Genomic DNA, 12,944 nt, shown 5'->3' with positions numbered 1-12,944 from the left:
ACATTGTTACATTTACACTAAATGTAAATAGCAAATAGATTATATTTACACTAAGTGAAAATAACATATTTTCTTAGCGATAGATGATATTTACGCTAAGTGCAAATAGCAACAGAACATGATATATTCTATTTACACCATATAAAAGTAGCAGTTCTTTGCAATATGTGTAAATAGTAATTACATGTAATTTATACTTTATTTTGACAGATACATACTATTTGCACCTCAGTATTGTTGTACATTAACATGATGCAATATTAACAAAGAGTGTAAATTATTATATTTAATAAAATTATTAAATGAATGCCGCCTTAATGGGACAACAAAAGCCCTCCCTACACCTACTCCTAACCCTACCCAATACATGCTTTTATTACTATTAAACATTTCATTAGGCACTTTATTTCCACATTTAGAAAATTATCGTAATTTTTATTGAATTTTTATTTTTAATGCCTTTCCGATGTGATTTGTGATGAGAAAAGAGATAAGAGCAAGCTCTGCAAAAGCCAGATTCGAACCCGCATCGATACCGTCAAATCAAGTTAATTGTAGCCTACGCTTTACTTATTGCACCACTCAAGATATTGAATTATAATGGGTTTTTTTACATCTTGTTTGGCCCAAATAGCCAATGTTAGACGGCGCTAGTGCGAAAAGCATTTGGTGTGAATAGAGACACTCTGAATAAGGCATAATAAACACTGCAATATTACCCACCAAACCATATCACATTTCAATAATACACACAGTAACTGTTAGTCATTTTAATTTTATTAATCGATTATTTGAAAGAAACCTCTCGATGCGATGACAAAGTGAGAAAAATGGGATTGAAGAAAGGCGGATTCGAATTAGGATCATTTGCACAGAAATGTGAAACTACCGTCTTTACTCGCTACGCCACTGGACTTGTGGTAAAAAGAAAAAAAACCAGCGCCTACCAAATCGAGTAGCGTAATTCTATTAATCCGCCAAAACCAACAAATACTTCTTAATCAAATCTTAACATGAATCAAAATTAATGACAGACGTACCCTGGTATGTCATATTAGCATAACAGAAGAAATATTATCAGTGACCTTGAGAATTCTGTAACTAATGGTCGCTGCTCATTAAATGTTCGTTCGAGAACACACCTTGCGCTCGTGCACTATCGCAGCTGTAAAATAGGTTATATTTACGTCAAGAAATAATCTTATTAGACAAGCTGTCGTAATGTTATTATTTTATAATTATTATGGACAGACTTGTAATCTTGGGCATAATTTACCCTGTCTTAGAATCATTACTTAGAGAACAATTCAAAGAATTAATAAATAGTCAAATTACAACAATAGCGTCGTTTTATTGGCACTTGTCGCATTTTCTAAAGACTAACGTAACGTTACATATGAAAGGGACTTTGATATGTCCAGATGTGTGCAGTCGATCAATAACATTAGAGGAACGCCCACGAGCGATTTGACGCTCTTGTTTATAGAGACATCAGACATGCAGCGATAAACTCTCTGGCGGTGTGAATGTATATAAGTAAAGATCAACAGAAGCAGCTTTTATCTCACTACACACAGTTAAACACGCCAATCCAAACGATATGCAAGTTAACAGATCAGCAGTTAATATCATTGTGTAACTGTTTAAATGTACAATAACAACTTACCGTGGTTTCCGCTGTAATTCGTCAGTGTTACAAGCTCCGCCCTGACTTCCGGCCGGAGACTGCTGGCCTGTCACTGTGATTCTGCAGGATGATAGATTTTTTTCTTCTGGGAAGGAAAAAAACATTATTTACAAAATTATGAATCTACGTTATCATTTAAATGCAGCCATTACAGAGTACTGGATGTGATAGAAGTACTTTTTGCAGCATATAGCAAACACATAAGTTAACAACCAAATTCTCAATTGACGCAAGTCAAAGAATCAATGACAAACTCCACAATCACAAAGAAGCCAGTAGTGGAAGTAGGCCTATTGCATTTGGCCTCCATCATCACAGGATCTTATTGAAAATTCTAAGTTATGCACAAGATTTTTAGGTATGTATTACTTCATATATTTATCCTAATCAATTGGTAAATTTGTTTGAAATGCAAAATGAATTAAAGCTGCAAGCAGCGTTGAAAGGGCCCTCGCACCCGGGGCCACTTCCACCTGGTGAACAGTGGGCGACATGCATTTAAACGGGTAAATACAGGAGAAAAAAGTAACTTCGATGTGCCACACTTCCTGCTTCCAGCAGGTGGCGCTTTGACTATAACTGAATATTGACATTAGGGTTGCCAAGTCCACGGTTTTCCTGTGGAATTGGGCTACTTCAATACTGTTTCCGCGGGCTGTTTTTCATGTCCGCGGGTTGAAGCGACCCCAATTACGTGATATTTAGCCCCGGGAATGCAAATTTTAGCAGGCAACCCTGCCAAAAAGACACATATTTTAACCCCCAAACGCGATTTTTACCGGAGAACCCCCATGAAACGCAATTGGGCTTGTTTTGGGCTAGTTTTGAGAATATTGGCATGTACATGTCTTCAGGGAGGACTCTAATAAAACATGAGAAGTTTGGGGCAGATCGGACATTGTACCCGAGTTACAACAAATTCCTGTTTCATAGCAAAACATCAAAATTTGTCAGGCCGGCACGGACACGCCCTTCAGCGAAAACTCAAGATCTTCACAATTTAATGATGCAAAGGCCTTTAGATTACACTGACAAAATATGATGTTGATCTGATAAAATCTCAACACACTAAAAAATGCTGGGTTGTTTTAACCCAAATTTGAGTCAAATATGGACAACCCCAAATGTTGGGTTAAAAATGTAATGTAACATTTTAAACCAATGGCTGGGTTTGTCCATATTTTACCCACATTTGGGTTAAAACAACCCAGCATTTTTTAGAGTGTAGGAGGAGTTAAAGTATAACGTCTGGAAATGGCAATAACTACAAATATTTTGCAGTTAATATTTTCAAAATATCTCACTTCCTGTTGGGTATTCAGATTTTGCTTCCTGGGACTTTTTTGTAGGTATTGGGCTTATATGTGTCTACTACCGAATGTCATACTTGTACGTGAAACCTAGTGCTTAAAAGTTTTGTAGGTGGCGCTATCGAGCCATTTTGCCACACCTAATTCTGAAATGCCACCACTTTTGACGCGTGTACAAAGTTTAATGAGTTTTCGAGCGTGTTTAGGCCCTCAAAAATTTGATTAATTTCGGAGAAGAACGACAATAGACAGACAAATTCCAATAGGGTCCTAACACCATCGGTGCCCTGGGCCCTAACTAGTCGGAATGTGTAACTCCTGTTGTGGATGTGCTCTTAGTAACAACACACTAAAACAAATTAAAGCACAAATAATTTACAACATACTATAAGAGTATAGTGTTCTCAGTATATTATGCATAAGACAGATTGCCACTGCACATCCTGCAGTTGACTATATTTTCATTATCAGAGTGATTCCAGGTATCAGTGCACACTTTCAAAAGACATAGTTTCACTTTAGTTCTCCTGTCTGAATGGCATGCAGTGCCATCACTAACCAATCAGACCTCAAAGTATATAACCCATAATAAACATTAAAAAAATATATATACTTTTTATCAAAGTCATGTGATCGTTTTCATGGCTCAGTTTCTACCCAAAAAACGTTCAATTTACTGTCATATTGAGAGATTTAACCATTTTAATTTACATAGTAACACACTTTAACACACTTTTAATGTTGTTGTATGCTATTCATTTTTATTTTAATGCTCTGAATGGATTATGGATGATATGTATTCATTTTGGTACAAAAAATACAACCAGATTCACTGGAAACAGGCCATGTTTGTGGATTAATTCACCATGATTCATTTCTGGAAGAATGGAAACTCCAAATTAAAGCCATAATATGACATTTTTCTTGTTGCACACTGCAGTCAGCTAGATTTATATTAGGCATGGTAAAACATGGTACTCGCGGTAAATCATGAAAACGAGATTTAAACAATAAGACTAACTGTGTTGAGCTTTAACAATGATTCGTTTTCTGTTGATGAATGTATCCAAACAGTTGTGAATTATGTATTCAGAGCATTACAAGTATGTATTCATTCTGGTGCAAAAAGAAAATACATCCAGATTCATTGGAAACAGGCCATGTTTGTGGATTCATTCATTTCACCGTGACCAAAATTAAAGGTAAGGTAACCGATTTGCGATGAACCCAACTATGGACTATGAAACCAACAAATAGCATTACTGCACTTTTGTGCTGTGGTTTATTTCTACCCTATCATGTTTCAGAATGATCTGAAGGTTTGGCCTAGAGCCTAATTTTGGGTGTTGTGAATGAACACCATCACTGGATGCTACTGCTGAGAAACTGATGCAGTATATCAACACTTTTTATTTTTATTTCATGAAAAGGAACAGGACTTTGGGGAAGCACTAACAGCACATTGCACTTTTTATGAATAGCAGCATGGCTAAATACAGACATATTACGCCTATAAAATATGCACTTCTTGTGTGTGCAAATAAATATTAGCCAACACAATAGAGGCAAATTCAGACTGAAGGTTTATAAATAAAATAAATTAAAAATTATAGCCTGACTCTGCTACCTGTTACACGGACACTCCCTTCCTGGATCTCCGTTTCTTTTCTTCCACGTTACTATTGGCTAAATAAATTGTCCCACCCCCTTAGAGGCGTTACAGTTCGCCACTCTCATTGGTCAGATTCCTCAATCGATCAAATTGACATCGCGACAACACACACCCATCAAAAGACTTTTCATCGCTTCCCTCGAGTGACTAAACGTGTTTCTTTGATTCAGAAAGTGGTTTAACCTGCGAATATGGCCAGAGGGTGAGGAAACGAACGGCAACAGTTATTTAACGGTCTTCCCGTTTTGTGCATAATTTACATCAGATTTATATAAAGTTTTGTTGATTGGTTATTAATGTTATTTATTGTGGTTTTAAATTTATAATGACCGTGCTTTTACTTAACTAAGTTAAACTGTAAAGGGTTTTGTTTTGGGTGAAGATGCTATGTTTTTTAACGTATTTCTCACGCGCATAACATCCGGTGCGTATTAAAATACTCTGCTAGAATGTTAATAAACTGATGCACAGAACGACCATTTACGAAAATTGTCTATAGTTTCATAAATATATGAGAGATAACGTTATCACCGTGTTGAGTGTGATGTCTCTGTTGTACAATCGAGCTTTGTTTGTTTGGAGTTGAGGCACATTTACAAACGGCCTCTATTATTTAACGTTTTCCATATGCGAGGAACTGTTATTGTAACTCATGACTACGTTCACACAGTTCGGTTATTCACGAGAGTGACAACAACCACCTTTTATTACATGCCTTTTCTGCGGTAAATCTGCGTTGTGTGAACGGAAACTGCACTTGACAAGTTGTCGCGTCGGCGTCACACAGTGTCGTGTGTGTGTTTGGTGTTTTCATGTTTGGGTGACTCACATTGATATGAGCTGTGTGTCATCTGAACGTTTTAGATCCAGTCAACTGTCTTCCCCTTGAGATTTGTTGTTCGTGCGTGACCCTAATACTGCGCTGAACGCTTAATTATGATGAATAAAAAGGCATGGATGAACTCGCGTCTCCATTGGACTCGTGTCAAATTTTGACTGGGATGCGATTAGAATTTCCGGTGTTGAGAGAAACCTGGCGTGAGGTCGTCCCCCATGTTGAGAAAATCATCCCTGCTTGATAAATTAATGTGTAAAGACATTTTTAGTGTGTTTGTTTTATTATTATATTATAATTTAAAATGTATGAAACACACACACACACACACACACACACATATATATATATATATATATATATATATATATATATATATATATATATATATATATATATATATATATATATATATATATATATATATATATATATATATATATATATATATATATATATATATATACACCAGTATATAAAAAAATAGTTGTAAAATTTGTTTGTTGTTTTGTGTGTTGTAATCTAGACTTTTTAAAGATTTCTCTTTATCATCTTGGATAACCTTTGGACATTTGTCATTGACTCATATCATGTTGTAGAGATAGAAGAACTAAAATAACCCTCAAAAATGGCCATGGTAGCCATAATATCAATTGCCATAGTTACTACAGTTATTATTATTATTATTATTATTATTATTATTATTATTATTATTGTTTTCTTAACTAGATAATACAGCCAGACTTTACTCATTCTAGACATTTCAATATCATACTTTGTGTTCTCCAGTCAAGGCACCAACCAGGAGCTCTCAGATTTGCTGAACGAACTGTGGAAGCTGGATGTGAACCGCATGACACCTGGAAAAGACTATAAAATCAACCTACAAGTAGGTGTTTGGGGGAGGAGGCGGCAGGTTTATGAGAATTTTATATATATATATATATATATATATATATATTTGAATTTAAGTAAAGATATTAAGAATGTTAGTCAGATTTCATGTACATGATAGCAGGGGACTTAAAAACACTTTGACTTCTTTTATATGAATTAAGGGGAATCAATCAGTCATTTATAATGCATTTGTTTTCACACAGGGGAAGGCTGGATTTGTATCTGAGGGCAGTAATAATGCCAGGGACAGCGCTAGAGCTCCTCTCTTCTCTTATGTCAATGAAAACAAGCTCAAAAGCATTGATACCTATGCCCGTAAGAAACCATGGGCCATTTTTATACACATTTGTTTCTAATTGTTTTTTATTGCACGTTTTTAATTATACATAAAACTGACTTGTTTAAGACAACTGTTTAATCTATTTCATGTCTTCTCAGACTTCATAAATCTGCTGGACAATTATGAGATGTCTACAGGAGTGGCTGAGCAGGTGACAAAAGAGGAGCTTCAGGAGAACAATCTTTTCCTGGATGCCATTCTGAAGACAGAGGTCATGAAGGTACCATGTCGCATTACTCAAAGGTCTTGTTTTGCCTTGCTATTTTTAGTAACATCATGTTTTAACATGTAGAAATTTAGCAACTTAAAGAATGTGTAGTATGTGTACTATTGACTGGTATCTGATTGAATGAGGTCATTCCTGACCAGAGTTGGAAAGTAACTAATGTTAAAACTACAAAACATTTCTCCGTAATATTTTTTTTCTTCTCTTCATTATAATAATTGAATTGATATCAAAATAATTGAATATTTCTTAACATAAACACTTATTATTGTTTGTATTGCACTGCATAGCCTTGCAGTATTTTGGGACAAAGGGGAAAAAATATGGATAAAAAAAACAGTTGAGACTGAGAGGAACTAATATGGTTTAATGTAGTGGATGTGTAACGGGGACAACAGAATATGTATTCAATGTATTTTACCCAATAGAGGTTAAATAAGGCCTAGGTTCGACTCTAGGAGGATTTAAAAAATAGAAATACTGGGCCAAAGTAAATTTAATTAACAGCCGGCAATTTTATTACAAAGACTAAAAAAAAAAAACTTTGAGTAAAAAACTTTCACAATGAAATACACAATAGTCTGGTTTCCACTCAACACCATGAACCAAGGGAGAATGGTTGATATTGTGTCCAAAGTTGAATATGAAGTCCAAAAAAAAAGTCTCAATAGTCCTTCTGGATCCCTTGTGTGTGTGTATGATACTCAAATGTTCATGTGTGTAAAGGCTTTTTTGTTTGTTTGTTTGCTACCCGGGTAGTGTGTATGTGCTTAGCTCTCAATTCAGATCCGTGTTGAATCGCGATGATTCTTTTGAATCATAGATCAGGGTCTGGCTCGCCGTTCAAAGGTGGATCACTCAAACAGAATCAGCATTCAAAAAAACCAATCAGAGTTCTCGTGAAAGAATTGCCAGTAAATCAAAAACATTGACCGGTTTTTCCCTCAATACAGGATGAATTGGCAACCTCGTGCGTGCATGTTCAGCTGGCTTCTTCATCTGAATTCGATATAAGACGACTCACTCACATACCGCAGAGTTAACCCTCTAGTGGTAAATCATAGTACTGCACCAAAGATACATGAGTTTCTAGTGTGGTATACAAATCAAAAGTAGTCACAAATAAATTTACTTTAGGACTCAAAATAAATAAAAGAATATGAATGTACAATTCAAAGGGGTTACAGATGGAAAGTGGATCATGAATATGGGCATGTGAGACAAATGTGCAAATGTAGTACTGGGGTGTTGGTTCAAGGAGGAGACTATTACACAAAGTGCAAAGACATCATTGGGCAAATGCACACAACCTTTAACATGCAAACATTACCCTACATGTCATATTATAATATTATAATCTGTCAGTCCAGTTCTGATAGGTGCTGTTTTTGCAGTGTGCCCACAGGTATTTAGTACGCAAAGGTCAAGCCCAGTCAGATCCAGCTCAGTTTAAGAGGCAGATCTATGATATTTGGTTCAAGCTCTATCGCAGAGACAAAAGTGGAGGGTGAGTTATAAACTTGATTTGGACAGCCAAGCATACGTTTGTGTATTTCAGACATATGACCTGAATTGGTTTTGTGAGGACCCATCATACATAGAGAAGTTTATATTTATCTGTCCATCTCCCTCTCATCTCTGATGCAGTGAAGATTCCTGTGGATTCGAGCATGTGTTTGTTGGAGAAACCAAGCAAGGTAAAGAGATCATGGGCCTCCACAACTGGATCCAGTTTTACCATCAGGAGAAAAACAATCATGTGGACTACAAAGGATACAAGGCCAGGAATAACAAGGACACGGTATTTAATCATATACTATTGATTTGACAAGGAAACTCTTGTATAATCATATGTTAATATGATTACTCTCACCATTTAAATTTGCACTGTGGTTCAATCTCACAGCCAGATGAGGACGATCACGTCTTAAACCTGCAGTTCAGCTGGAATGGTCTAGTCAAGCCAGTGGGCAGTTGTTTCATAGGCGTCAGCCCAGAGTTTGAGGTGGCTCTGTTTACCATCATCTTCCTTCTGTCTGATGAGCGTGTGACCAATGTTAAGGTGAAAGTGGATGAGTACCTTCTGGAGATTGTGGTGTACAGATTTGGGAAATCCATTGGGACGTCATACCCCAAAATGATCAGCAGCAACAACCGGGATGACTAGGTCTCACTGAAAGGACATACAGTATCCAGTTTGGAAAGAAGTGAGCTTTATAATCCATATTTCAGCTTGTGATCCTTAAATCCTTAATCTTGAAATGTTTATGTTATAGGTCTTCACCTCAGCTCCTGGGGACGCACTGTCCTGCAGAGTTTAGCTTCAACAAACAAACCAGCTAATACGCTCTTCAGGATCACTTTAAAATCACAAGCTGAAGCAGGTTGGATATATACTCTGCAGGGCAGTGGGCCATCAGGATCAGGGTTGAAGACCTCTGGTTTATGTTACATTGTTTGTAGCGCTATTAGATTCTGCATAATTATCATAATTGCACTCAGGTGCTTATAGTTGGGTTAACCTTAAATTGCTTAGAAATTTGTGTTTGGCCGATAAACAGCTATAATCACAGATAATCACATATCAGCATAGACCACTTTTACAAGCTTTTAAAAATCTTTTTTTTTTTTTTTAAGTTGAGCAACAAAGTTACAAATTAGAAATCAAACTCTTATGTATATTTTTATTGTATATTAATCTCAAACTGTTATTGGAGTGATCTTTGAATGGCGTGCAAGATCAATTGTGCACTAGATGTGGAAAATGAACACAGGCCTTTATAGATGAATAATGCTGCTTATCCATCCTTGGAACTGTATTGCATAAAAAGGATTCTGCTCAAAAATTATGTAGCTTTTTGTGATGTAACCGAAAAAGATACTTTGAAGTATGTACCAAAACCTTTACTGCTGGTACAGTAATATACATGTGCCTTTTATTTGTTAGAATATATATATATATATATATATATATATATATATATATATATATAATATATATATATATATATATATATATATATATATATATATATATATATATATATATATATATATATATATATATATATATATATATATATATATATATATATATATATATATATATATATATATATATATATATATATATATATATATATAAACAACTTGATGTATTTGTTTATTATGTATTTGTTATTATTCCAACACTTAATACAAAATTTACAATTATTTCTTGTTTGTCATTTCTGCAAGAGCTTTTGGATATTTTCAGTTAGTAATTGTAGAAAAGCGATCTTAGTGATGCCAATTTGATGTTGCATTTTTGAAATCACTGCTTTAATTTGAGATATTTAACACTTGGGTTAATGAGCAAAAGTTCAGTAACGCAAAACAAAATCATACACTCAAATATAAGATTGCATTTCTACTGTTGTGAAATCTTGTGTGTGTGTGTGTGTGCGTGGGGGGGGGGGGGGGGGGCTTTTAAAAGGTTTACAGCATCAGATCAAGACTTCAGATTACATAAAACAGGATTACATTAAACAAAATATTAAACCAATAAAATCTGTTACACATATGATACAATGCTAAATAAACAATTATTAATCAAAAATAAATAAAAATAGATGATGTCCTGGAGAGTTCAATATAAGGCTTGAAACTGATTCCAACAAACCTTTTTGGCTCGGTTCTGTGTCATTGCATGTGTCAATCAGATTCATTTATTCCCTGGTCTTCCTGGTGGTCTTGGTCGCCTTAGCTCCCCTTTGATGGTCATTAACGCGATTACGCAGAACGTTGATGTCGTATTTCTGCCTCTTCAGCTTCTCTGCCAACTTCCCCGTGTGGAGTTAAGTGTTCCACTTCCAAAGTTCGAAGACTTTCTCTCCCAGCTTTTCCTGGTTTCCCGATCGATGTTGAGGGGCTTGCAACGCTCCCATCAGATATTTTGCCTTCTCACATTCTGTCAACTTTTCCTTCTTCTGATCCACCTTCTGCAGGTAGCCTCGGTTCCCTTAGATATGGAACGAGTACTGCGTTGTTAGTCTTATTAATATAGATTATTAATAAGGCAAGACGCTATGGGGAATAAATTTTTCTCCGATTCTGAAGCCTCTATACAATCACGCAGTGTGAACTGCACGGCCATTGGTTTGTGAAGTTAAAGAAAACGAACCAATGATGTCGGCAATGGAAACGCCACAGGACCACACCCACGAGGAGGCCATACCTCTCGTGGAATGCGCTCTCACACCCAAGGGGTATTGAAGGCCTAAGGAAGAGTAAGTGAGTGCTATAGCGTCGACTATCCATCTAGAAAGTCTGGGCTTCGTGTCCGGAAGACCCTTTGTGCAGCCACCGAAGCAGACAAAAGCTGTTCTGCCTGACGAAAGGAGGCGGAAGGGTCAGTATAAGACCTAAGGGCTCTGACAGGACAGAGTAGGTTCAGCTCCTGTTCATCCAGAGAAGGAGGAAGAGTGAAGAGAACGACCATCTGCGCCCTAAATGGGGTAAATAGGACTTTCGGGACATATCCATGTCTTGGTTTCAAGATGAATTTGGAGTTATTAGGCCAGAACTCAAGTCACGAGGGGTTCACAGAGGGCGCCTGTAAATCTTCCACAAACTTGGAAGGATTGATTCAAAGGGAGGGCCTTTAAGGCCTTTAAGAACCACAGAAAGTTCCCAGGTAGGAACCGTGAGGGGACGAGGAGGATTCATCCTCCTGGAACCCCTAAGGAAGCGAACAACAAGGTTGTTTCTCCCTATCGACTGCCCCACAAAAGGTACATGAGTAACTGCTACAGCTGAAACATAGACTTAAAGGGTAGAGGGGGTGCGGCCTCTATCCATTAAGTCTTGAAGGAATGACAATATCTGAGATTTGTCACAAGTCAATGGGTCCTCGCCCCAGGCTGTACACCAGGCGGCAAAGGCGGCCCATTTCAGAGAGTAGAGATGTCTTGTAGACGGAGCTCTGATGTGAGAGATAGCGTTTAAGACATTCTCAGGGAGGTTTGAAGGCTCCCATTGATAAAACCATACATGAAGGTCCCACAGCTCAGGCCTGGGGTGCCATATTGTCCCTCTTGCTTGGGAGTGGAGGTCCCGCCTCAGAGGGATTGGCCATGGCTCCCGGGGCGATAGCCGAGATAGCTCCGATAACCATGGTTGGGTCCTCCAAAGAGCACACTCCCTGGCTCGCCTGATTACCTGGGGAATCCGTGCGATGGGGGGAAAGGCATATTGGGCAGTGATGATTGTCTTCTGAGGCAAAGAGATCGACCTCTGCCTTCCTGAAGGCGACCCAAATTCTCTGAACTGAGCAGGGGTGGAGTGACCATTCCTCCGAGGGAATGGTTGCTCCGGGACAACATGTCTGCCCCTAAGTTCAGTACGCCCTGTATGTGTGCTGCTCTCAACAAGAGTAGGATGGTTTTCGCTAGAGTGAAGAGGGGCTTCGAAGAGAGGCTGCCCTGGTGATTTATGAAGGACACCACCGTCATGTTGATCTGACCAAGAAGTAGGGATGGGCAACAGTGGTCGAGTAATCGAGTACTCGAACGTGACAGCGATCATCGATCATGAGAACGATGATCGCCCTGAAAAAAATATATTTGTCTCTTTTTTTTTTTATTGGTTATTGCGTCGTTTTGCGCGGTACCGGAGGTCTGATTGGTTAGCGTTATACAGCACGCCTCCAGACTGCGGCGAAATAAAGTGAAACTGAGGCGTGCACTGCAGTGATGTCTGGAATCACTGTGATCATTAAATGGTTAGTGCAAGATGTGCAGCGCCAATCTGTCATAGCCTACATAGCATTATAATGAGAACACGATGATGCTGTAAATTCTCTGTGCTTAGTTCCCCGTGTATCAGCTGATCCACAGAGAAACTAGCGAGAACACTCAGACTAGCGCGTGAAGTTCATGTGCGCATTCGCGTCCTTTTCTGCAGATGCACGTTGTAAGATTACTTTTATGTTGTCTAT

The 12,944-nt window shown here is 37.6% G+C and overlaps 1 protein-coding gene across 1 annotated transcript; it reads left to right on the top strand.

Annotated features, from left to right (window-relative positions):
* The first annotated feature begins 4,748 nt into the window (after positions 1–4,748).
* On the top strand, positions 4,749–9,922 carry LOC307127113 (uridylate-specific endoribonuclease C-like). Its single transcript, XM_079818110.1, has 7 exons — positions 4,749–4,871; positions 6,294–6,393; positions 6,605–6,716; positions 6,840–6,961; positions 8,362–8,474; positions 8,615–8,768; positions 8,874–9,922. Exons 1-7 carry the CDS (start codon positions 4,861–4,863, stop codon positions 9,132–9,134), a joined length of 873 nt encoding a protein of 290 aa, XP_079674236.1. The 5' UTR covers positions 4,749–4,860; the 3' UTR covers positions 9,135–9,922.
* Positions 9,923–12,944: the final 3,022 nt, after the last annotated feature.

Source organism: Gobio gobio (assembly GCF_949357685.1).
Source record: "Gobio gobio genome assembly, chromosome: 5".
NCBI classification, from domain to species: domain Eukaryota; kingdom Metazoa; phylum Chordata; class Actinopteri; order Cypriniformes; family Gobionidae; genus Gobio; species Gobio gobio.
The sequence above is the reverse complement of the archived record's forward strand: the minus strand, read 5'-3'. Positions and strand labels throughout refer to the sequence as shown.

Bases quoted from the DNA above. Each gene is read 5' to 3' on its own strand.
- LOC307127113 (XM_079818110.1), top strand. The intron at 8,475-8,614 runs GTGAGTTATAAA...TCTCTGATGCAG, and splicing joins CGCAGAGACAAAAGTGGAGG to TGAAGATTCCTGTGGATTCG. The intron at 8,769-8,873 runs GTATTTAATCAT...TCAATCTCACAG, and splicing joins CCAGGAATAACAAGGACACG to CCAGATGAGGACGATCACGT.